The sequence below is a fragment of the Haliotis asinina genome, chromosome 6, assembly GCF_037392515.1.
Source record: "Haliotis asinina isolate JCU_RB_2024 chromosome 6, JCU_Hal_asi_v2, whole genome shotgun sequence".
Taxonomy (NCBI): domain Eukaryota; kingdom Metazoa; phylum Mollusca; class Gastropoda; order Lepetellida; family Haliotidae; genus Haliotis; species Haliotis asinina.
In genome coordinates this window covers 52,426,634-52,451,155 of record NC_090285.1, presented here as the reverse complement: position 1 = coordinate 52,451,155, position 24,522 = coordinate 52,426,634, and the positions used below count along the sequence as shown (strand labels likewise).

Genomic DNA, 24,522 nt, shown 5'->3' with positions numbered 1-24,522 from the left:
TTCGATGTTCGCGTTGACCAGAAATAGGAGGTGTTTAGCTCTTCGAAGCTGCAGTAGCTAGCGATATGATCTTAATAAGACTGCCTCCATCATGCTTGAACACTCTTACAAAAGGCTAAACGAAATTCATTTTATATTCTTTAATTCAACAGCTAAATCCATACAGGTTTTTGAAACACCAAATTGTAGAAAGATGTGTTAACAAGAGCCCTTTGTTCAGACATTATTTTATCCAATTATAGGTATCGCACGGTTGCATGCTTGGGTCATGGTTTCGGTCTTCGCCACGGCGTACGACATGTACTGTTGGTAGGTGTCGGGGACGATTCGGAGACGTCGTAAACCGACGAGGGAGAGCTTGTTGGCACGGATGAAGTCGCCAGCTCTAAACTTGCACCTATATGAGCAAAGTTCAGAATGTCATTGTGAATGTTATGAGGGAGGTGGGAATATTGTGCGCTATTGTGCAAATGTTGCACTATATTCTTCAGTAACCCATGCTTCTCATTAGAGGGGACGTGGACAGTTATTACTGCTTAATTGTTGTATCGCTTGAAGTTGAGAATATTGCGGAATGTCACTCAAGTAAAGACGGAAACACACACAGCGACTAAGCGAGTTTAGGTTTACTACACATTCAGCAATATTCCAGCCTTGTGGCGGTGGTCTGTAAAATAGTCGAGTTTGGACAGGCAAACGAGCGATCAACAGCATGAGCATCTATCTACGTAATCGGAATACAAGTGCATGAGTAATCCAAGTCAGCGAACCTGACCACCGGTGCCACCTCTAAGGTGAAGCATGGTTTACTGCAGATCAATTCCAACCCGGATCTTCGCAGGCAAGACACTTCCAGACTCCTACACGTGCGCATACTAATATATACACACAAAGATTCACCAACACAACATATAGGCCGCTGCTCAATTTGTGAGCAGGGTGCACGTGATGGTTGTATCTATTCTGTATTGTATCTTACCGGGATTTGATGAAAGCAGGACAGTTGGCTCCACTGAAAGTCTTCGCCGTCGCGACGCTGACATGTTTCGTCTGCTCGAACAAAGTAAACAGATAGAAATGATTAGACGTTGATGCCATTGGTAGTTGCCACTTGTACACCTCATCACCGGAAGTGATGTCAGTACCCTGGATGTTGACGACCATCCAGTGGATGTTGGAGTTCTGACTGGTCTTTCCCAGCTCGTCGGTCAGGTCGAGCATCAACAGGGTGTACTCCTTGTCTGAAAACAAAATCATACCTTCAAATGCTTGTACAAGAAACAGGCCCCCCTAAGTAATTGAAGGAATTACAGCAAATTTGAAGGAATTGCATCTCAAATGTAAACAAACGCAGCCCACTCGCGAAACAATTGCAGCGATATCGGTAGTTTAGCGGTAATAACAGAAACACATCGGCCCTATCGGAAGCAATGTCGGTAATACTGGAAACACGATCGGCCATCTTCGGAGATTTTTCGGTCGCGAGCGGAAACTCACGCAGCAAAACATGGCGTCGTTGGAAGAAGCACCCGTCTCGGTGAGATTTGTTTTTAGTTCCTACTATTACATTTTCATACTTATCCATCTTTGACCACCCGTGTTGAATGCGTTTAGGTATGAGGTGTTGTCGGGACAATAGCTTATGTTTTTAGGAAAAGATTGTCACTGCAGAAGAGTGTCACAAGTCATGCCCCTGGAGATTGTTTACATCTGAACATCGAAGTCATGCCGATGATTACGAACATCATGAACGTGCGCCATGAAGAAGTTTATGAGCCATATTTTTTCTTGCTACGAAGTGCAATTGACAAATTTAAACACATTTTACAAAAAAAATGATGTTATATCTGGCGCACGTTCGTAATCATCGGCACGACTTCGATGCTCAGATGTAAACAAACTACAGGGGCATGACTTGTGACGCTCTCCTAGAGTGACTATCTTTTCCTAAAAACATAAGCTATTGCCCCGACAACACCTCATACCTAAACGCATTCAACACGGGTGGTCAAAGATGGATAAGTATAAAAATGTAATAGTAGAAACTAAAAACAAATCTCACCGAGACGGGTGTTTCTTCCAACGACGCCATGTTTTGCTGCGTGAGTTTCCGCTCGCGACCGAAAGATGGCCGATCGTGTTTCCAGTATTACCGACATTGCTTCCGATAGGGCCGATGTATTTCTGTTATTACCGCTAAATTACCGATATCGCTGCAATTGTTTCGCGAGTGGGCTGCGTTTGTTTACATTTGAGATGCAATTCCTTCAAGTTTGCTGTAATTCCTTCAATTACTTAGGGGGGCCTGAGAAAGATATATATCCTTGATATTTACCGAAATGTCATTCTTGCTAGACAACGGTATAATAATCTGTACCATCAATCTATAATGAAGAACCTCTCATTAACAAAGTATCACGCCCTCCATATTATGCACGAACTTCTAAAATGCCAATCTGTCAGAAAAAGATGTGTGGATACATGCACTCCATCGCATTTGTTTGTAATCATCCTAAAAGTTTAACATTCAGGATCTTTGTCAGCAAGCCCTCCGATATATTGGAATTTATCTGACAATATATCATGATGCTGGGTTGTCATCCCAGACCCACGTACTCTAGTGTTTCCCATGTACCCACTCACTAGACCTCATTTGTGTTTCATCCTGTCTTTTATTTAATGAGATACACTTTCTTTCTAGAAACAAATGCGTTGATAATGAAAGGCAAAATAACTCTTGATGAGTTTGTTGAGCAAATACACAGTCATATATTTTCAGCCAAAGAAATAAATATTCAACACAACTGTTTGCTGTACTGCCCTGATGCTACAGAGGAAATATGAGTAAAATGGTCAGTGGTGACATCCTCGGTAAGGTAACTGTGTTTCGGTAGTTTAGATTATATCCTTTCAGCGACCTCGTACTTTTTGAAAACGTTTAAAACCTGTGGCAAATTCCAATTTCCAAATGTATACTTTCTTTTTACTCATAAATATTATTTATTCTATTCATCGAGTCTGTGCTCATTTCATTGGTCTTGTTCGTGTGTGTGCGTTAACATCACTCACTTTTCAGTATGACTGAGGGGGGATTGCTCATATCCTGGGGAACCAAACTGACGTGTGGGGAGAGACGTATTTGTAAGGATCCTAACTGACCCATGTACCGATAATCTGCCGTGACGTTCACTCGGCTGAAACAGAACAATTCCTCAACATCATGCTGAAGTTCTAAAGGAATCAAGACAGTCTAAAGGAAAGTCATAGAAAACCAAGAGCTATGAAGTGTCACCTTCTTTGCTGCAACGTTTCGGTTCTAGATACTACTAACACCGTTATCAAGTTAGTACCTACACCGAAACGTCGCACCCTTACAAATAAAGAACTTGACTATCCATAGAACTTGGTTTTTCTTTACAATTTCTAAGAAGATGAAAGTCTAACCGTTATTGATAGTTGCTCTCCAAAGGCATAATTCGTACTATTATGTAAGCAGAGAAATGTGATTGCACGCAGATAAGGTCATCCTGTTTTATCATCAAACATGATATGAACAGTTAGGTATTTCAGGTACATACCATTAAAATACCATTAAACATATTTCCTAAAAATGTCGGTTTTAGTACTGAAGAAATATAATGTGAGAAATGACTCTCTATGATCTTCTAGGTTAGTTTCCATTTTTATTATATGCAATGCGGTACTATGAGCACTCTACAAGAGGAAACCGAAGTTTTCATCTTTTGTGAAAGACTATTCACACGATACAGGGGATGTTCCTCACGAGAGGTGTAGATAGAATATCAGATACAGCTTATCTTTAAAAAAGCATACGGCACGATGACTTCGATGCGGAATGAACGGATTGTGAGCCGTTGTTGTTATCATAGCAAGTTGATTGTCAGGACTTTAGTTTACTCTGTAATCCGTAATTAAGAGAGTTCGGATTATGGAGCAAGCTTCAATGACAAATTAAGAAATTTAAGAAAAGTTTTGCCGGCACAAAACGTTGATTGTCGGGACTGTTGTTTCGTCTGAAATCCGTCAGTAAAAGAGTTCGGATCATGGAGCAAGCTTTAATGACAAATTAAGAAAAGTTTTGACGGCACTCAGAGAGTAGTCCGGATTATAGAGGAAACCGGTTTACGATGAGCTCGTATCAAACAGATTCCACTGTATACACCTTCTTGGACTACCATTTGGCACGATGGGTTACCAGACGGACATGTGTGAGTCAGTGAGCGAGTTAGTTTAGTTTTACGCCGTACTCAGCAACATTACAGCTATGTATCGGCGGTCTGTACATAAACCAGTCTGGACCAGACAATCATTTATCGTCAGCATGAGCATCGGTCTGCGCAACTGGAAACCGATGACGTGTCAACCAAGCCAGTGAGTCTGACCACCCGATCCCGTCAGTCGCCTATTACGAGACGTAGTCGCCCTTTGTGGCAAGCATGGGTTGCTGAAGACCTATTCTACCTCGGACGTTCACGGGTCTCAGAGACGACATGAGCACACCCACCTTTTGTGATAGGTTTTTCCACACGCTGTGTATGTTATGGCGGGGGCCTTGAAGGTGACATCAACGGACACACTGAGATCAAGATGCGCCGGAAGTGACGGGAGCCCACCTTTTCTCCGAATGTAGCTGCTCAACCCTGGATCATAAACTTCTTGTTGAAAATAAATCATATTAATTGAAAGTTCTGTACGTTTCTAATGATATGTGTGTCCTTCTTTCCTATCTTATTGGTGATCTACTTATCATATGCTAGTTTAAATTCAAACTGTGATAGTCTAGTCAGTTTACTGTCCTTTGACGTCACGTTTTATAATATGTACATAAACGTCAAATTTCTTCTCGTCACAATATGAATGAAACATTGCCGATGTGATGTTACATATTAAATCCCTTACTCTTTGCTTAATCACCAAAACCATTAAAGTAGACTTTTAATGACTTCACGATAAAGAGTTACATAAGATAGAGTATATACCGTCAAGACGACAAGTAATTTAAATCATAACCTTAGCTACTTACGGACAGAGATTTATGTAACTTACACTGCCCATAGTACACTGGACATCTGTTCAGAAAATTGACTGACCGGATGAAGACAGCGGTAAACTCATCCGTTGCCGTCATGACGATGTTCATGCCATAAGACTGTGCTGGAACCATGGAAAAGGTTAATGTAGCCTCCAAGGCTTTACAGTGGATGTTCATGCTTGCCATAAAAGGTGACTATGCTTGTCGTAAGAGGCGACTAACGGGATCGGGTGGTCAGACTAGCTGACTTGGTTGACACATGTCATCGGTTCCCAATTGCGCAGATCGATGCTCATGTTGTTGATCACTGGATTGTCTGGTCCAGACTCGATTATTTACAGACCGTCGCCATATAGCTGGAATATTGCTGAGTGCGACGTAAAACTAAACTCACTCACTCACTCACTACAGTGGATGTTGGTGTACAACCAAGTTAGTCGCATAATCAGCTATACTGAGCAGCAAGAAACGAAATTTCGAAAAAAATGAAATCTCATAAACGTAAACGTTCATGTTTGTGTCTTCTATTTTCTTTCGCTGTCAGCGTATGTTCGTATATCATCTTGATTCATACATCTGTGACACTAGATGACAGTTTCAGACTGCTTCGTCACAATACAATGGCATTAAATAGTAACAAATCTACAATCTGAATAAACGACTTGTTAAATGTAATTCTTACTTGACAGTCCAAGCTGCGATACTAAGTCCTGGATGTGCACTCCACGGCGGTTGCGGGCAATCTTTGAACCGTCCACTGTTTTCTGCTGCTTAAATACTAGCCAGACGTAGGGGTTTACGCGGTCAACGGGGTTTCCAGGCCCATTGTGTGGGAATATCGTCTGCAAGGATGATTTGGTCAGTATCAAAGGTGGTCATCGTGTGATACCGAAAGCGAAACACCTAAAGTACCACGTGACAGAACACGAGGCAATGGGAATTAAGCAAAGAGAACTATATATAGTATCAGTGTAATGTTTATACTGACCTAATAATAGTGAAACGCATAGAGATAAATTTGGACCGAGGGCATATTGTATTATGCCGCATGCTGTCAGTTATGGCCGGTGGTCGATGTCATGAGCATGAATCAACGCTACGGGCACATAGTGAGTGAGTTAAAAGTTATTGTCACATACAGCACGTAGTGGCATTATGTCCAGATCATGTATCGTTAGTCAAGTATTTTTATTCCGTACGTAGGCCACAGGCCCATATACAATATACACGCAATTGTTACAAATATAAGTTAATTGTTACAGGGTATATATATTAATGGTACATGTGGATTGTATTAACAGATTCTTGTCACTATAAATATAACATTGTGGTATAAACATATATACACACAAATGTAAATATATGGTTATAATGTACGAACCTGTGGTTTGAAGAAAAAGTATTGGAGTTTGATTGTTTTATAAGCATGATAGATATATTTACATAAATTTCTTAAAATTGTTTCATTGTTCGTTGATAACAGAGACTTAAATTTATAGTAGTTTGGATGTTTCTGATATATATATGGCAAGTATTTTAATCTTAGTGCGTTATATTCAGTACATATAAAGATGAAATGGTACTCGTCTTCTACACCTAGATTACACAGAGGGCAACTACGTTCAGCAACCTCAGCATTCAACCATCTACCTTCATTATACTTTAGCCTTAATAATCCACATCGGAATTTGGTCAAAATATTTCGAAACTTTTTGTCCAATATACATGATAAATATTTTTGTGGAGTTAACAGACTTTTAAACTCACGGTACATATGGTATCGTGAACTGTTATTCAATGTACTGTTCCATGACTGAAAAAATATATTGATTGCAACAGTCTTGAATCTACTTAGAAATAAAGCTGCGTCACCAACTGTCTGGGACATCCAGACGTAACCAAACCCATGTGCAAAAAGTATTTCTCTTATATAAGAAGCATATGTCTTGTAGCCACAGTTATCGTAATACACTTGCATTTTGTACACTTTCAAGGGGATTCTATCTTCATGCATATGAATAACCTTTACCCAATATTTCAAAGTTTTACACAATGCGTTTATATAGAGAGGATATCTTCCACATTCGCCATATACAATAGCAGTAGGTGTTTGAGGACTGACATTCAAGAAACGTTTGCAGGCTATTAAATGGACCTTTTCTATTTCATATTTCATTTCTGCTCCGTACAGTAATATCGGCTGTATCTGGGCATCAAAAATTTTGAAGTACACACTGGGGTCTATTATTCCAATTCCATTTAGATTACTTATTACTTCCATTAAGGCCCGCTTGTCCCTCAATGCTAAATCAGTGATGCAATTTCTCATCTTGAATGTTGACGAAAATACAACTCCCAGATATTTATAAGTACTTAATGTTGTTATTGGCTGGCCATTTAAAAACCACTTTTCATTCCTTGCTAAGCGCCCTCCCCTTCTAAAAACAACTATATTTGTCTTGTCTAAATTTACCTCTAGACTTGAATATTCATAGTAATTGTGCAGTATATTAAGTTGATTCTGTAAGCCTGTAATTGTATCAGATATAAGAACAACATCATCTGCAAACATAAGTAACATTATTCCTAATAGGTCGGGAAATAACTGCACTCCATATTTGCCATATCTAGATATGTCATCTGATAATCCATTAATGAAAAAGGAAAACAATACGGGGCTAAGAACACAACCTTGCTTTAAACCAATTGGACAATCAAAATATTCAGTATACCCATTATAACCTCTAACACAAGCTGTTACTGAACTATATATACTCATGATAGCAGATAGCATTTTCCCCTGAAGACCAGATTTGAATAAGCACTTGTATAACTTAGGACGGTCAATTGAGTCAAAGGCTTTTCTAAAATCAATAAAAGCAACATATAACTTTTTCCTTTTCTTAATTAGACATTTTTCTATAGCACCATGTAAAGTAAAAATATGATCAATCGTAGAGTACCCTTGTCTAAAACCAGCTTGTGTTTCGGGAATTTTACTCCTTATATTTGCCCAGGTTCTGATGCGGACATTTAAAATGGACGTATATAATTTACTTAATATGTGCACAGTATTGAAATCCCTCTGTAATTATCTGGGTTTTTGCGATCGCCCTTTTTATGTAAAGGAATAACTATTGCTTTCGTCCAAGCCATGGGAAAAACGCCTGTATCAAAAATCTTATTAAACAATACCTTTAAAAAGGGCATAATAACATGCTTAGATGATTTCAACAGCTCAGTAATTACACTATCACTACCCGCTGACTTGCCATTTTTCAGATGGGAAAGACATGAACATATTTCCTCATCAGTGATAGAAGACTCAAGAATATAGCTATCAATATCATTTAAAGGAATATTCACATCAGGACAGAAAACATTATTCTCAGTGGTATCGTCAGCTAGATTTCTAGGTGTGAACAACCCTTTAAAATGATTATACAATAAAGATTTGTCTAGTGGACAACGTGGGCTCTTTGTAGCATTCAGACTTCTCAGCTCTTTCCAGAACGCAGAAGTGTTATGGATGGAAGATTTTAACTTAGAACTTTTCTTTTGCTGAAATGAGACCTTAGCTTTTCTACATTCATATTTATAATTATTCCTCAGTTCACAGTATTTACGTCTACTGATGGCTGATTTAGTGTTTCTATAACGCCTAGGTTCTCTTTTAGCCTCTCGCTTAGCATACTGACATCTGCTAGTATAGAATCCACCTTTAGATTGCTTATAGGGTGTATTTTTAAACACATCTGCCGATTTCAAAACGTGTTTGACAAATAGATCAAGTGCGTTATTAACATCAACATTAACTAAATCTGCTAAATCATCAAGAGCCGGTAGGCGTTCACACGAAACGTCTAGAAACGTTTGTTCATTTTCTGCGTTCCATATATATTGAGTTGAACCTTCATTATCCTTACCACCACCGCTATCTACAGGTGCAGTCACATCTACATCAAAGTTTAACAGTTGTGAGTGAGTTAAAAGTTATTGTCACATACAGCACGTAGTGGCAGTATGTCCAGATCATGTATCGTTATCCCCGTGTAAGTGTTTATTTGTTCTAAAGACAAGCAAAGATTGACATATTCTGTCCCGTATAGTGATAATAATGATAACAGACCATTTATATAGCACCTAGTATCCATCTGACTGGCGCACTACCGGACATTGTTTTCACTGCATGATACTTAATTTCCCGAGTAAACCAAGCTCAACTCCAACTGATCAGTGACCTGAGCCGTACACACCGGACCCCCAACCTCGACACAATAGACGCACTTTCTGTATACTGTTCCTGTGCAACTTTTAGCGATATGAGAAACAAAGTGAAGACAACACTAGACTTTAACTTTCAGTCTCTTCTAACACTTTGCTTGCAGAATTTGCAAAACTGGCAGTTCAAAGGACCCATTTTTAGGGATGTACATTGTAACCATGGGTCAAGAACCTAAAAATCTGTTTGAGATGTCCCCACTTTGAAGTGGGAGAATACTGGGCTATGAATCATGCGTCTTCAAGCCCATATCAGGTTTGGTTGCAATCGAAGTTTGCAAGCCGTTTTAAATGTACATATAATCTTGTTTTACGGGGCATGTAGGACGTGGACCACTATATAGTTTGAACTGTTCTGTGTAAAATATGAAACAAACGTGTGAACACATGTCTGCCGCATAAAGCGACAAGACGAGATTGCGAACACAATGCCCGATAAACATAGTACGGGCGGTCATTGTACAACATTGTAAACCTACGAGAAGGGTACAGCGGGGACAAACCATGTCGAATGTAGTACTCGAGCCATGCATCAAAGGATCCTGCACATGGCCCGGGAGAGACTAAACATTGCTGTTATTTAGAGGGTTGGGCCACGTATATTTCTTCATCGATTAGAGAATATAGTTTTTCATTCATTGTAAGGGGTAGAAGTAATTAAAACGCGTTCAGATCAACATGCATGTTATATCTGGGTAAAATATCATTGTATTCTTTTCAGTTAATTATGTAAGTGCAAACCAGTACCCACACCAGTCCTCACTGGTGGAAACATATATACTGAGTTAAAATAGAAACTTCACAATTCGTATTTGTAAATAAAAATGAATTATGAACTGTTACAGCAGACAGTTTTCATATCATCATATTGATCCCCAAGGACTCAAGGAAACACTCACTACAGCACGTTTAAATTTAAGTCAATCTAAACATCTTGCACCCTAAAATAGTGCTAAAATTTGGTCACTGGTCGCCTGACCTTACCGTTAAACGTGCATTCGATCGCACATCAACAGTACAAAGTGAAAAAAACGTTTTAAAGCACTATTCAGATTAGCGACTTCTTACGCCGCGCCTCTTAAATATGCAGCGTGAACGTTGTCATGCGGGAACGTCAGTAAGTTAAGTCGCAAGGACAATGAAGTGGTGCCGTTGGACAAACTGGTACCACAGCTGATCGCTTCAGGCCAGTTCGACAACGTCTGACGTCACAGGCGGAAGGCCGTCAGATTCTGTTAGGTAACCAGTTTTTTGTGAGGAACCACAGATGATCTGTTAAAGGGTCGACTGACGGCACATACCACCCAAAACCGGCTGCGAGCTGCTCACGTTCATGATCGACGACCATTTCGCGGAACAATTCTGAAGCCATTATATCGATGTAAGCGTTTCCTTGTGGGCCTGACAATACCTCCAATGGACTTAGAAAGAGTGGAATCGAGTTGTTTTCAGCGATCAGTCAAGATTTTTACCCTCAGATTTGTGGATGGTAGGACGAGAGAGTGGAGGCGACGCCGTGAACGTTATGCTCAGTGTTGCGTACAGGAAGTTTGATTTGGGGGCGGAAGTGTCATGGTTTCGGGTGATTTCAGTGGGATTGCCCGTTCGTGACTTGCTTGGTTGTCCGTGCTGCTTTTTGTGCAACTTAGCACTAGCCTCCGAACTCATCTTGACCAGGAATTATCTGCTGAACGTAGGAATCAACGTTCTTGACTGGTCAGCAAGGTCACCTGATCTCAATCTCAACCAACACATCTTGGGATGCTTTTGGTAGACGTCTTCGTACTCTCAGGAAACAGCCCCAGAATTTGCAGGATATTGGGTTTGCTTTGCGTGAACAATGGCGCTGACTCCTAAATAACGTGTTTACTCGCATGAGACAGTCCATTAGGAGGCGTTGCTTGCCAGTTGTGAAAGCATGGAGTGGGCATACACAATACTGGACGTGTGACACATGAGATTTATTTTCTTGTGACTTGACACTTTGTTACTTTATATCGTTGAATTCTGTAACCACATGGAGCTGATGTTGGTCATTGTGATTATTCTCATTTCCTCCTATTGGCCTTAACAAATAAATGATAACCTCTGTACCATATTCTTGTGGCCTTTCCTATATATATAATTCTATGCATGATTGTGAAGTTCTAGTATGGTGCATAATTTGTACTTGTTTTGCACAAATTGTTTCCCACGTCCAACAATTTACCTATATGGATAACTGCCCACGTCCCTAACAATTTATCTATATAGAAAACTGTTTACCACACCCAACAGTTTACCTATATAGAGAACTGTCCCCTCATCCAACAATCTATCTACATAGTAAACTGTTCAGCGCACCCAACAGTTTAATATAGAAAACTGTCCCGGCGCCCAAAATATTATCTTTATAGAGATCTGTCCCGCGTCCAACAATTATTTCTATATATAAAACTGTTCCCTACGTCTCCATTCTTCAGTCTGCCGCCGGGGACATTGACGTAGAACGCATGCATGTAAAAGGGGGCAGGGTCATACATAATAACAGCGTAGAGGGCGTTCTTTTCGGCTGGCCACGTCACTTCCGGTTCTTCTCGCAAGTCGTAAGGGGGATATACGGTTTTGCCGAGGGGGTCGATGACAAAATGTTGTGGTCTTTTTAAAGGTGCGTCAACTATTCTCCCACACCCGTTGTATTTACCTGGTGTTTAAAAAAGGCAGATTATTTACAACGTTTTTGTTTCAAAATGTGATGTTGTTTGACGCCGCAATAAGCCAGCTATATGGCCGCGGTCTGAAAATAAACGTGTCTGGACCAGACAATCCAGTGGTCAATAACGCGAGCATCGTTCTGCGCTATTAGGAAACGCTGACATGTGGCACTTAATAATCGACCCGTGAAGGTCCCGGGGTAGAACAGGCCTTCAGGAACCCATGCTTGCCATAAAAGACGACTATTCTTGTCGTAAGAGGCGACTAACGGGATCGGGTGGTCTGGCTCGCTGACTTGGTTGACACATGTCATCGGTTCCCAATTGCGCAGATCGATGCTCATGTTGTTGATCACTGGATTGTCTGGTGAAAACTTGATTATTTACAGACCGCCGCCATATAGATTGAATATTGCTGAGTGCGGCGTAAAACAAAAGTCCCCCCTACGATCAAAAATTGAAACGAGGGATATAACGAAACGGGAGTTGGGTCCATATCGACATGCTTAATATTTACGAGAGGGAGATCTTACATCAAATGATCTTGCACAAACTGAATAGGCAAGCGTGATATATATTATTGACAATGCAAATGTTAAACAGAATCATTCTTACTGATAAAGGAACCATTGATGTGATTAATAAATTGGCGTTTAACATGTAAATGAATGGGGGAGATGTGCAACAGAAGTGTACTCACGGTCAGATCCATCAGCTGAAAATACAAAACATCAGACATATCTGAGAATCATAGTATAATACTGACGCAACGCATTTTTCGTGGCCAGTACTGACGTGTTAATAAACCGCGACCCCTGTAATCTGAGGGCTCAGTGTCCGAAACAGTCCGGCTAGTAAATCTCCCGAGTCTCTGTCCCGAACGTATCGTGAATTTCCATAGGTTCATTTTTAAATATATAAAATGACGATATTTCACCTTCTTGTAATATTTCGCTTACTACTTGACAAGTATTAGATGAGCCACGACCTGTAAATGACCCCAATCTGCATATATGGAACGCCCTCCTCAACAATCCATTTGAGATAAGAGGGAAACGGGTTGTCGTCAACATATTGAAAAGTTCAATTTCCCCGTGGGAATCATGTTTTGATTGTTATATCATATTACTGGACACGTGTTAAACAAAAGCGCCGTTGATTTCACGCCACGGTCAGCTGCGTATTGCACGTGATTAATCCCCGATCTACCTCATGTACCTGTATCAACCAGTGTATTTGTCTACGTTACCTGCCCCGCCTACTTGTAACAAATGCGTTTACTGCGCAGGGTCAACTAATATGTGTCAAGCAGTAGTTCCTACATTAGATACTGAATTATTTTGTGAGCTAGTAGCTTTCAGATATAGGTACCCCGACTGGCTAGCAAACTACGGAAATCATTCCAAACACTGATTGGCCACAATGAGAAGAGTCTACCTAAGTTCAGGAAAGAGTAGGCAAAATATAACAAAAAACAACGGGAATAGAAAAGTGACTCGTATAAGTAAGAATACATTAAGAATGGTGAGGCCATGTAAGACACGTGGCGTTTCCGGAATATTTTCTTCAATCATCTACATCACGAATGTGGCCATGTTGATTAAGGGTAAATTCACGAGTTTCACAACAGAGGAAAATGAAGAGTGAAACATATTATCGAGAAATATATTTTCCTGCGTGAAGAGAGATTTGTCTGCCTATGAAACTCGATTTCATTCCAGAAACAACACGTGGAAATTCAGTTATTGGCGATCCTCAGCCTTTTTATTTGTATTGTCCTTAACTGGAATCTTACTTTAGAGGCGTAAGACAGTTTTATTTTTTGATACTCTGGTATGCTACTGCCCTTCGTCAACCGTTTTTTAAAGTTTGTGCATTTATCATAAATATATATTATAACTATTTTAAATCACGATGGCTGAAATACTGCCACTACGACTATAAAAATTAACTCACCCACTTCTCAGTATTATATTAACATCCGAAAGTCTGTGAATGATTTAAACAAAAACAGTTTTGTACAATGTGGCATATTGTCAAAACCGACATTTCTTAGCTACCACCTACCATCGAGCGTCAATAAAGTGACACGTTCATTTCAAGCATATCTGTTGTATTAATCGTTATATCAAATATTAACACGGGGGATTTAATGACAGTGTGTTGAAATCAAGCACATGTCAGATAAATTACTCTTAAAACTTATGATAATTGAATCCCTTAAACGGACGCAGGAGGTGTATGTATTTATGACATAAATCATTCTTACAACTGACAGGCTAGTCTGTATGTCAATGTCATTTTTCTAAATGACGTTCTAGAGATCTGATTGTCATAGAGACGCGTTGTGAAAGCACCCATCACTATATTGATTACATGTAGATTAAAAGAAGAGAATTAAGGTTCCGATTACAATCACGCCTTTGTGAAGCTATATAGAAAAGTAATATTCTCGCGGGAAAGTTGTCGCTGTACTCTAAGCTTGAAATCGACTTAAAGAAAAACATGTGCAGGGCAACATGTGGCACTGTAACTTCTTTTATTGATCTTGCGCATTTGTGTCGAGAATAGCCAGTTGCTACTCTTTGTCAAGAACTGCGCAGCTCAATACATGTTAAAGATATCCTTTCAATATCATTGACGCGAATGACATATCTAAATTCTACGGCCTGTCAAGACTGAAAAAGGAAAGCAGTATTGACTAGAAATACTGGTAGTGATTGTTGTACGCACCAGATGCAAAGACATGTTTTTCACTAAAATTGACCGTTTTGCTTCTTTGTGTGCAAACATGACTCTCTATCTAAAGCCCCCAGCAAGAGACATTCATTAAAATTAAAGCTTAATGCAACACCACAGTTTACATGAGTGACTGAGTTTAGTTTTACGCCGCACTCAGTAATACTCTGGTTATAAGGTGGCGGTCTGTAAATTGCGTCCTTACCAGACATCAACTGGGATACGATGACATGTGTCAACGAAGTAAGCGAGTCTGACAGTCCGATCCGTTAGTCGCCTCTTACGACAAACATGGTTTGCTGAAGACCATTACTAACCCGGTCTTTTCACACTTATCTGGGTTTACGGCACATAAAAGCTTATTTCTTGACGTTTATTCACAGACATTCTCTCATTTCCATGTATATTACGTTTATTATTATTTGCTGCTATGCTCAGTAATATTCCAGCCTCATGCCGCCTATAATAAATAGTGTCTGGACCAAGTAATCCAGTGATTCTGAGTATACCAAATCATTAATAACACGTAACCAGTGTGCAAAATAGCTACTGGCCCGCTAGCCCGTGGCTAGTGTAACTCCTGCCGGGCCAGGAAATCTCCACAGTCACTGGCCCGACTTGCTACTGAATCTTCATGGGTTCAGTTTAAGTCTTGTTAAGTTATAATGCATTTTGCAAATTAAGCAAGATTATAGCTGGATAAATGATTGTGTTTTTTCACCATTCTGTAACATTTTTCTTCGTTTCTGCATTCAAATTTCGAGCTACAGAATTATTTGTGGGATAGTACCTTTCAGGCATAGCTAGACTGGCTTCCTTACACTGCCAGTGCCAGATTTCCAACAAGAACACGTGCTCAGAACAATCTGTAACTCTTATTTTAACGTTTGTCTGCTAAAAATCATTTTCCTAAAGTTTGTGATCCGACTCTCAACAAATGAGTTTATTACTTTCTAAACTGATAGACGTCGGGCTTACCTGGAACAGTAATAGGGTACGTGACGTTGACGATGAAGCTTAGACCATTGCTGTGGGTGGCGCCTGTACCCAAAATTCGAGTGAAGAGGGACTTTTCGGATCGCTCAGTATTCCTACACAAGGAGCTCACTTTACCAGGTGGGCAGTCAGTAGCATACCTTGTCCCAAACCAGAAGGCTGAGGTATTGGTGTAGAGAGACCTCACTTCCGCCAGACAGGCAGCGTTGAACCGGACACTGCAGGCATCCTGGGCGTTAACATCTGCAGGAAAGAATGGAGCGACATTAGAAGTGATAGTATGCCGACATTTAACACGAATACCAGTAGTAGCTAAGGTAGTGTAAGCCGCCATGGTCCCTGGTATGGTGATCTACCTTCTGTGTTGGCGATCTACATCACGTTTTTATTTTGTATTGTCTCTCTTAGTTAACAGTTTTAGATTTATTTACCAGTTCCAAAATTATATCTGTGATAATATGGTTGTGTTGACTGTTTTTTTTTAACAATTTCTTTCTGGTTGCTGTTTTGGGTGTTGTTTTTGTTGTTTTAATTCAGAAAATCACGATGTGCTTGAAATATTGCCAGTATGACTAGAGATTTTGACTTACTCACTCTTTGTGCTTTGGCACTGCCGTATTTGGATATTTCAGGACCTGCAGGAGTTTTGGAATTCAGAGGACAGAATCCTAAGGTTGGATAAACACCCTTGTCTTATTCAGTGGAAGATCTCTGTGAGCGATGACTTGTTATGTTTTTCTCAAGTAAGAGCTTATTTGTGCACGATCTACCAATATGTCGAATAACTTTGTGACAGAAAGGACGTTATAACATCAACGATTCCAACTCAGCTGTTCTCTTCTCGTGATACTAATAATAAAGTATACATATTTGTGTTATCGTTGATTACAGTATAGTAGTACAGTTCAGTAGCATTTGAGCTTGCGGTTTGGGAAGATAAGCCGATATCAGCAGAGTTCTTGACAGAAACAATTTCAAATATCCGCGTTGAATCATGTGTAGGAAATATTCTGGTGAACCCGGTGAAATGAGTATTCAAAGGATACAGAGGTCCTCTATGTGTTCCCTTAAAGGGTATAGATAGGCAATTTCGAAAAGGACCTTCAAAGGAAGGGGAAAAGATAAGAAAACGAAGACAACCAGATCGAACCAGTGTTGATGTGTATGAACGTCTGGTTACAGGGGACATCGACATTTCAGAAAACAGCGAGAAGTCTCTGAAAATCATAGTGGACAGGACTGAATGGTTGCGACTTTTCAAGCAATATACGTTAAACAGAAACACGATAGTAAGACAAATAGCCTAACGACATCCATTGATAGTTATTTTGATTGTATAGAAATCGCTAGAGACTATACATTTGTTTGGTGTGTTAGAACTCACTGAGCAAAGCATTGTCATAATCGCTGGACTACTCCTATTGGTTGTTTAACGCCGCAATCAGCACTTTACCAGTGGTATGTAAGTTATTGAGTCCCGAACAGGTGAGGTGAGGTTGAGTTGAAATGGGGTTAATGTCGTACTTGAGAATAGTTCACGCATATGGCGACGTGCATGCATATGTACGTGTGGCTACTTGTACTCGCCCAGACTTAAGTTTGTTTCATAGTGCCAGCTGACAGAGATAACATGCCGCAGTTAAGCTTGTTTTCCCCATCCAGACACATTATATCCAAGCCGAACGATGCATTTTTCACACATTACACAGACAGGGAACAACAAGTACCATATTTTAACATCTTTTGGTAACGCGCGACCGGGGATGGAAACCGCGACCTTCCGCTCTCGTCTGGAACAGACAATCCAGTGATTGACATTGGGATGCGACGCCATGCATCAGCCATGTCAGCTTGACAACCAGTACGCGAAACAGACACTGTCCCGCTTGTAAAAGTCCAATCGGACCAGTAAATCTTCATAGTCACTGGCTCGACAGTCTAGTGAATGTTCATGGTTTCATTTTTTAAATGTATCACTCTCTCCGGTCTGTTGAGTTATAATACACCTTTAAATCAGGCAAGATTCTGGCCTCTCATATCATGATATTTTACCTTCATGTAATATTTTGATTAGCTTTTATATTCAAATTTCGGTCTAGTGAATTGTATTGTGAACCAGTCTTTCAATGACGCGTTCATGCAAATTTGTACTTCCGAAAGCATCATTTCCAAAGATGCGTTTTTTCGTTGGGCATTTATTCCATGTACATAAACCTGCATTATAAATCGAAAATATAATAATCAGGCAGTAAGTTTGGAAAAGATTTCAATTTGCAAATGTCAATGTCACCTGTGTACGTTTCACTTTTGAAGTGTATATTTTGGAATGCCGTTAGAAGTGCAGCACGAACAAATGTCGGGAAGGTTTTGAGATCCTATCATCAGAACGCTTTTTTCCACAATTCAAACAATTTTATGCAAAGCAGTCAATATGGGGCGTGCATTCTATTCATTATTTAAAAAAATTCTTTTTACAAAGCAAATTTATACGGCATAACAGTTTTAAATCACAATGGCAATGTGCATTTCGTTACTATCCTGGATGGATGAGCAGAGGAGAAAGAGTCGGCATATTTTTTTGTTAAATAAGCTGGGTTTCTGGAAAGTTGGGCAGAGGTTGCTTCCTCTGTTTAAGAACATGTCATGGCAATATACTCTTGAGGTAAGCACGTCAACGTTTAGACAAATTATTTGTATCGCCGATCACAAAATCTTAACTGAAAACATTGGTACACGGAAATACATTCTAGGCAAGGTCAACATAACAGTTCAGTCCAGTTTAATTCGGTTTAGTTTAAAGAAGGAATGACAGTGCTTGACGACGACATGAGCATCTATGCCGAAAAGTCACACACACGGAATAAAGAAGTAACTATATCCATAAAGTTGTCCAAGAACCGTTGGAGTTCAACTCAATCATGGAATCAAGAAACATCTGATATCATAATAGGATAAATATCATAGCAGGATATATTACAGGATATCTGTCAGATTCAGATTCAGTTTATTAAGTATTTAGGGCCTTGAGGCCTATAGTACAAATACGGGATGCATTTTATCTCACGTGGTATGGTTTACATTTCTGACATTTCTGATTTAAAAACATGTTTTAAATACTTTGCGGTTCATTTAATAACATTAATATTAATTCTTTGAATGTCATTTAGAAGTGAAAATACATAAGAATGAAGATTTTTATGGATATCAACTTCTTTATGTGAGAACACAACGTTTCGGAGTTAATGCTTACTCCTTCATCAGGTTCGGAGTTAATGCTTACTCCTTCATCAGGTGATGAAGGAGTAAGCATTAACTCCGAAACGTTGTGTTCTCACATAAAGAAGTTGATATCCATAAAAATCTTCATTCTTAAACATTAATATTTCTAGAATTTATAAGATTGGACAATGTATGTTTGTCTGTAACAGGCAGTGAGATATATGGCAGATATTTAATTCTCAAATCGGAGTGCATTGTACACACAAACATTACGTGAAATTCATTTTCAATATCCCCTAAATTACAATTTTCACAGGATATCTGTCAATACTTACATGACGTAACCGTCAGCAGCAGAACCAGCAGGGCGGGTACAGACGCCATGGTGGTTTGTTGATGCCGGATTGTAATGGAAAGTCGGTTTATATACCCTACATACTGCTCCATTGACCTTGTGATGTATATTCACCCAACGTGGACAGGTATCGCTACAGAGGAATCCACACATATTAGAGTCAAGGATAAAATAAGGATATCTCTGTGAAGGAGAGTTGTTTTTGTGAGTGATTGACGTAACATAATGTAGGTTATATATTATGTCAATAAGGAATGGTGGTCCATGACACAGCGTGTCTTTATTTTCTCAAACAAAAGCTCTGTATGAAAGGAATTCATCTGATAAATCAGGTACTTGACACGAAAAAAACACCTACTTTGACATCGATTGTGGTAATAGCTGTACCTTCTGTCAGCAAGCAAACTGACGAGTCATCGTGATGACACCATACTTACCAATTTGTCATTTGATTGCAAATGAGGTGTTATTGGTAGTCAGCATACACGTATGATAGACTGGGTTCGTTCGAGACAAGATGCGTCGGGGTAGCCTAGCGGTTAAAGCGCTGGCTCGTGACACCGAACATCCTTTTCGAATCGATGTATGAAGCCTATGTTTTGTGACCACCGCCGCGATATTCATGGAATATTGCAAAAGTTGTGTAAATCTAAACTCACACGTTCGCTCGCAGTTCCGAATCTGTGGGGTGGAACGGAAACGGACGGCCAGGTTCGTCATGATGATACATGCCATAGTATCTCAATTGTGTAGATCGATGCTCATGAATATTTACAGGCCGCCGACATATAGCGGGAATATTGCTGAGTGCAGCTGAAAACTAAACTCACTCGCTCACGTTTCAACGACCATCTAAATCATGGGTGAAAGACCTAAGGGTAATAACCCCAAAACACGCCATCGTGTTGTCTGCTCGACACCAGGCTTATAAGAGCAAATGACCCTATCCTGGTTGACAGGCACCACTGCGGCTTGTGTGGTAACGCTAAGGGATACATAGCCAAATATTTTCCCCTTGACTTCTAAATAATTTTGTATTTCAAAAACGTAATTCGTCACCAAATTACACGTGTCCGTTAAAGTCATAAAGCAAACATGAAAATACCTCAACCAATTCCTTTTCCTGTAGTACAGGGACCCGTGTCATAAAACACTCGCAAAAAATCGTACCTCTTATTCTGTACCATGTATGCTACGAGAAAATGTACGAGATCTTAGGCAAACGAGTGTTTCGTGAAACGATGCCCAGGAAACTAAACAGACCAGCCCCAGTTTCGCACCAAACGTCATGATCACAGCACTAACTGTCATGGTAGCACTAATTATTGCAAAATATGATCCGTTTTAATTTGAAATTAATTTGTCAAACTTACTGTCAGATGGTTCAGTTTGCACTGGGGATCCCGATCTCACGACGCATGCGTTACTGAAGATCAATTCTATTCCGGATCTTCTCGGGTCGTTTTGAATGAAATTGTGTATCTGTGTAAACGTGGTCCCGTCGCAATAAGACGGTAAAGATGCTAAAGTGGGTCTCGTGACACCCTTGTCAGTTATGACACTGAATCCCACCTCACTTTAGAGACAAAACTCCAGGAGGATTCAGAAGCAACGATTAATGGAATTCTTCACACTGACTTGAAATACAAAGTGAGTGAGTGAGTGAGTGAGTTTAGTTTCACGCCGCACTCAGCAATATTCAATCTATATGGCGGCGGTCTGTAAATTAATCGAGTCTGCACCAGACAACCCAGTGACCAACAACATGAGCATCGATCTGCCCATTTGGGAACCGATGACATGTGTCAACCAAGTCATCGAGCCTGACCACCCGATCCCGTTAGTCGCCTCTTACGACAAGCATAGTCGCCTTTTATGGCAAGCATGGGTTGCTGAAGGCCTGTTCTACCCCGGGACCTTGGAATACAAAGAGTAATGGAGAAGCACAGGTACTCGATACACTGTTGAGGTATTTTGTCACCCAACTCTAAGTGGCTTGCTACCTTTGAGCGCTCTCACTGTGTCACCGAGAGGCTTGTTCCATTGCGCTGATCCTGGGCACAACGTACGACATGTACTGTTGGTAGGTGTCAGGAATGATTCTGAGATGTCGCAGACCAACGAAGAAAAAGAAGTCGAAAATTGCACTTATGTCTAGAAGGGGTATTGTAAGAGGGCATCCATGTGTTGTGAGGGTCAGTCTTATTTCTCCGATACATTTTAGCTCTTTTGCTCGGTGACCTCACGTCGATTTCTAAGTGGCCAATTACTTATCAAATACGAATGTGAAAAACAATCGACATGTCTGATTCTGTGTCTCCAAGAAGAACTAAAATCAAATACCCCATAAGCATACATATGCAAGGTGCTGCCCTTATATGACTATGTACAGTTAGACGGAGAGCCAGCATTTTTTCCGCCAACTACCCTACCGCCCCTTAAAAGAGATCTATTATTACCAACTGTCATCGCTTTTCACTGCAGTGGAACTCACGTGATATCACAGACATTCTGGGCCAGTAGAAATGCATCTTTTAAGGATGATTAACCTCTACAGTTTTTTTGATTGCAATGACACGCCAGTTTATATACTCTACATGCTGCTCCACTTACCTGGCTAAATACTATTGCACCTGTGGAAACCACACCTATACGCTTCGGTAATGTCCTGGTTCCGCAACCTCTTACTCTGTCTTATCTACGGATGTTTGTCTTTTTTTTGTTTTTGTCTTTGTTTTTTTTGGGTTGTTTTCTGTTGTTGTTGTTGTTATAGTACAAACGGAAAGTCACACTGTGACCAATTCATGTTTATCATAATCGTGATGATCTAGTCATTGAATTGAATGTTGTACGCTATAGCTGCCAAAAAATGGGGATATATCACATATAACAGATAGTTTAAATATTCCTCAGTGTGGCGAAACGTACGCTTCACAAAGACTCTCTCATGCACACACTGGCTACTAATGGTGACATATTGTATCGTATCTGAATTCGATGAAAGGGGAACAGTTGCCCCCACCGTATGTCCTCGCATTTGCAGGGCTGACAGGTTTCGTCTGCCATAGCCATCAGGTAGATTCAAACTTGATGCTATGCGCATCAGCCAGTCATAGACGTTGTCACCGGAAGTGAAGTCAGCACCCCGGATGTTGACGACCATCCAATAAATGATGGGAGTTCTGTTTAATTTTTACCAGCGCCAACAAGATCTACTGCTTGTCTGTCAAGAAAACAATGCAGAGGTAATAAAGAGAATTCAGTCTGCGGTTGTTAAGACAAACTGTAATTATTTCCTTTGGTATGACATTAATTACATTCCATAATATCTTAACATATCCTTGAAGATCCGGGTTAAAACTGATCTTCAGCAACCCATGCTTGTCGCAAGAGGCCACTACAGCGATCAGATGGTCAGGCTGTTGATCCCTGGGTTGTCTAGTTCAGATTCAATATCTGCGTTTCAGCACTGACTGCCTCACATACCAGCAATCACGTCCCTCAATTATTCGCTTCAATTTCATTTCATGCAAACTTCCAAGACTTACGGGTACTTAACGAAAGCAGACGCCAATGCTTTATTTATGGTGCCTAAAGAAGTATCAAGGAAATCGTCATTCGACGGTGATGAATTTGAAATGGGTATCGCAGGAGTGTTGTTGAAACTAGCGCTTTCGGCGTTTCGGCAACGGTTTCCTTGTACTGATAATACTTGTACAATTCCTTCATATTTGTTTAGATTACGTAACCCACCTACAGGAGTTTTCAAATGGTCAATCTTTCAACTAGAGTGTATGTGTCTAGCATCCAGTGAGTTGGGAATTTCAATATCACATACGAGGAAAAAATGACCACAAAGCACGTCGTATCTACACCTATACGGACTACGTAAACACTACACAGATACTTAGGGGGTCACTCTGACATATCAGCAGTGTATAAATGCAGACATACATATCTCCACACCTGGATGGGCCACGCTATACACTGTGGTCAACAGTGACACCGATGCTTGATACACATATATAAATATAAGAAACTTTAAATTGTTGTGCCACGGTGATGATTTGGTACAGGTAAAAGATTCGTATATTCAATGATAATGTTTCTTTTTCTCCTTGCCTGTTTCATGCGTGTAACGTTTTAAACACATTTTAAACATTACACCAATAACTGACATGGATACGCTATCCTGCTTGACAATAATAGGTAGAATCTGTTATCAAGGCTATGTCAACCCAATGCCTCGATTTCTCTCGCATGCATATGTTATTTGATCGGAGGGCTGAAACACACCCTCAATCGATATCAAATCCCAGTTACATTGAATTTTAATCTAACTTCTTGATCACCATAACTCCTGTAAGACTTTCCTCGCAGGAGTTGATTAATGCAAGACTTTCGCACAAACCTAACCCATTGACTTGGTTACTATCATTTGGTTATAAGCAGATTTGCACTGGTGCAAAGTAATGAGGTAATGTAAGAGCAATGGAAGGTTGTACGCTGGTTGGTTACGAACACAATATTTATGCCTTGGAACAAGAATGGAACATCTTTAAAAAGCGTTATTTATGAAAAAGTAGGGAACAGCTATCATTATAATCAGACATGTTGTCCTTGAAAAATATTGACAATACTTACAGGACGTGCCATTCGAAAGCAGTGCAGGTACTAACGCCATGACAGTCTATTGATGTGAGAACTGTGGCGCAGTCATCGGTATTTTGGTTCTATGTATGACCCACGTAACGCCCGACTGACCTCATCCATTACGCCAGATTGCCACTTGGTAATTTTGTTTTAAATACTTTATGTTGTGTTTATGTGTGTGCGTGGTGTATCTATATTACATAAAGCATATGCTGTTCTCGTGAAACGACACTCTCAATCTATTAGTAGCGGAACTTGCCATTCTTACACATTTCCAACAAGGGGGCAAATAGGATTAGTTGTCCCTTCCGTTTCACTGTTTGGGAATCAGGATGATTAGCTCTCCGATATCGGGTTCCAAGAGCAGAGCGGTTCAAATATCTGAAACGTAAAGGCCTGGGGTTATTATGTCTGAACGAGGAAACACAGAATAGGCCAGTGTATACATAGAGATAATAGATACAATACAGTATTGGTGTTGTGATACCGCTTAGAAATTACCGTGATAAGTGTTTTGGGTCCCCTTTAAACCA

At 40.1% G+C, this 24,522-nt stretch overlaps 1 protein-coding gene across 2 annotated transcripts; it reads right to left on the bottom strand.

The window, feature by feature from the left end:
- Nucleotides 1-214: 214 nt before the first annotated feature.
- LOC137287127 (uncharacterized) lies at nucleotides 215-23,999 on the bottom strand. Of its 2 annotated transcripts, none has more exons than XM_067819271.1 (11): nucleotides 23,981-23,999; nucleotides 19,317-19,469; nucleotides 15,745-16,005; nucleotides 12,728-12,742; nucleotides 11,782-12,017; nucleotides 5,736-5,895; nucleotides 5,068-5,175; nucleotides 4,526-4,661; nucleotides 3,070-3,194; nucleotides 980-1,241; nucleotides 215-397 (listed from the first exon to the last, which is right to left on the bottom strand). In XM_067819271.1, exons 2-11 carry the CDS (start codon nucleotides 19,426-19,428, stop codon nucleotides 229-231), a joined length of 1,584 nt encoding a protein of 527 aa, XP_067675372.1. In that variant the 5' UTR covers nucleotides 19,429-19,469; nucleotides 23,981-23,999; the 3' UTR covers nucleotides 215-228. The 2 variants fall into 2 exon arrangements, with proteins under 2 accessions (XP_067675372.1, XP_067675373.1); XM_067819272.1 differs by lacking the exon at nucleotides 23,981-23,999 and adding an exon at nucleotides 19,695-19,783.
- Between the last annotated feature and the right edge of the window lie 523 nt (nucleotides 24,000-24,522).

Bases quoted from the DNA above. Each gene is read 5' to 3' on its own strand.
- LOC137287127 (XM_067819271.1), bottom strand. From the start codon at position 19,428: ATGGAGCAGTATGTAGGGTATATAAACCGACTTTCCATTACAATCCGG. The intron at 16,006-19,316 runs GTAAGTATTGAC...TCTTTCCTGCAG, and splicing joins GCTGCTGACGGTTACGTCAT to ATGTTAACGCCCAGGATGCC. The intron at 5,896-11,781 runs GTAGGGAACAGT...TCATCCTTGCAG, and splicing joins GCAGACTGAAGAATGGAGAC to ACGATATTCCCACACAATGG.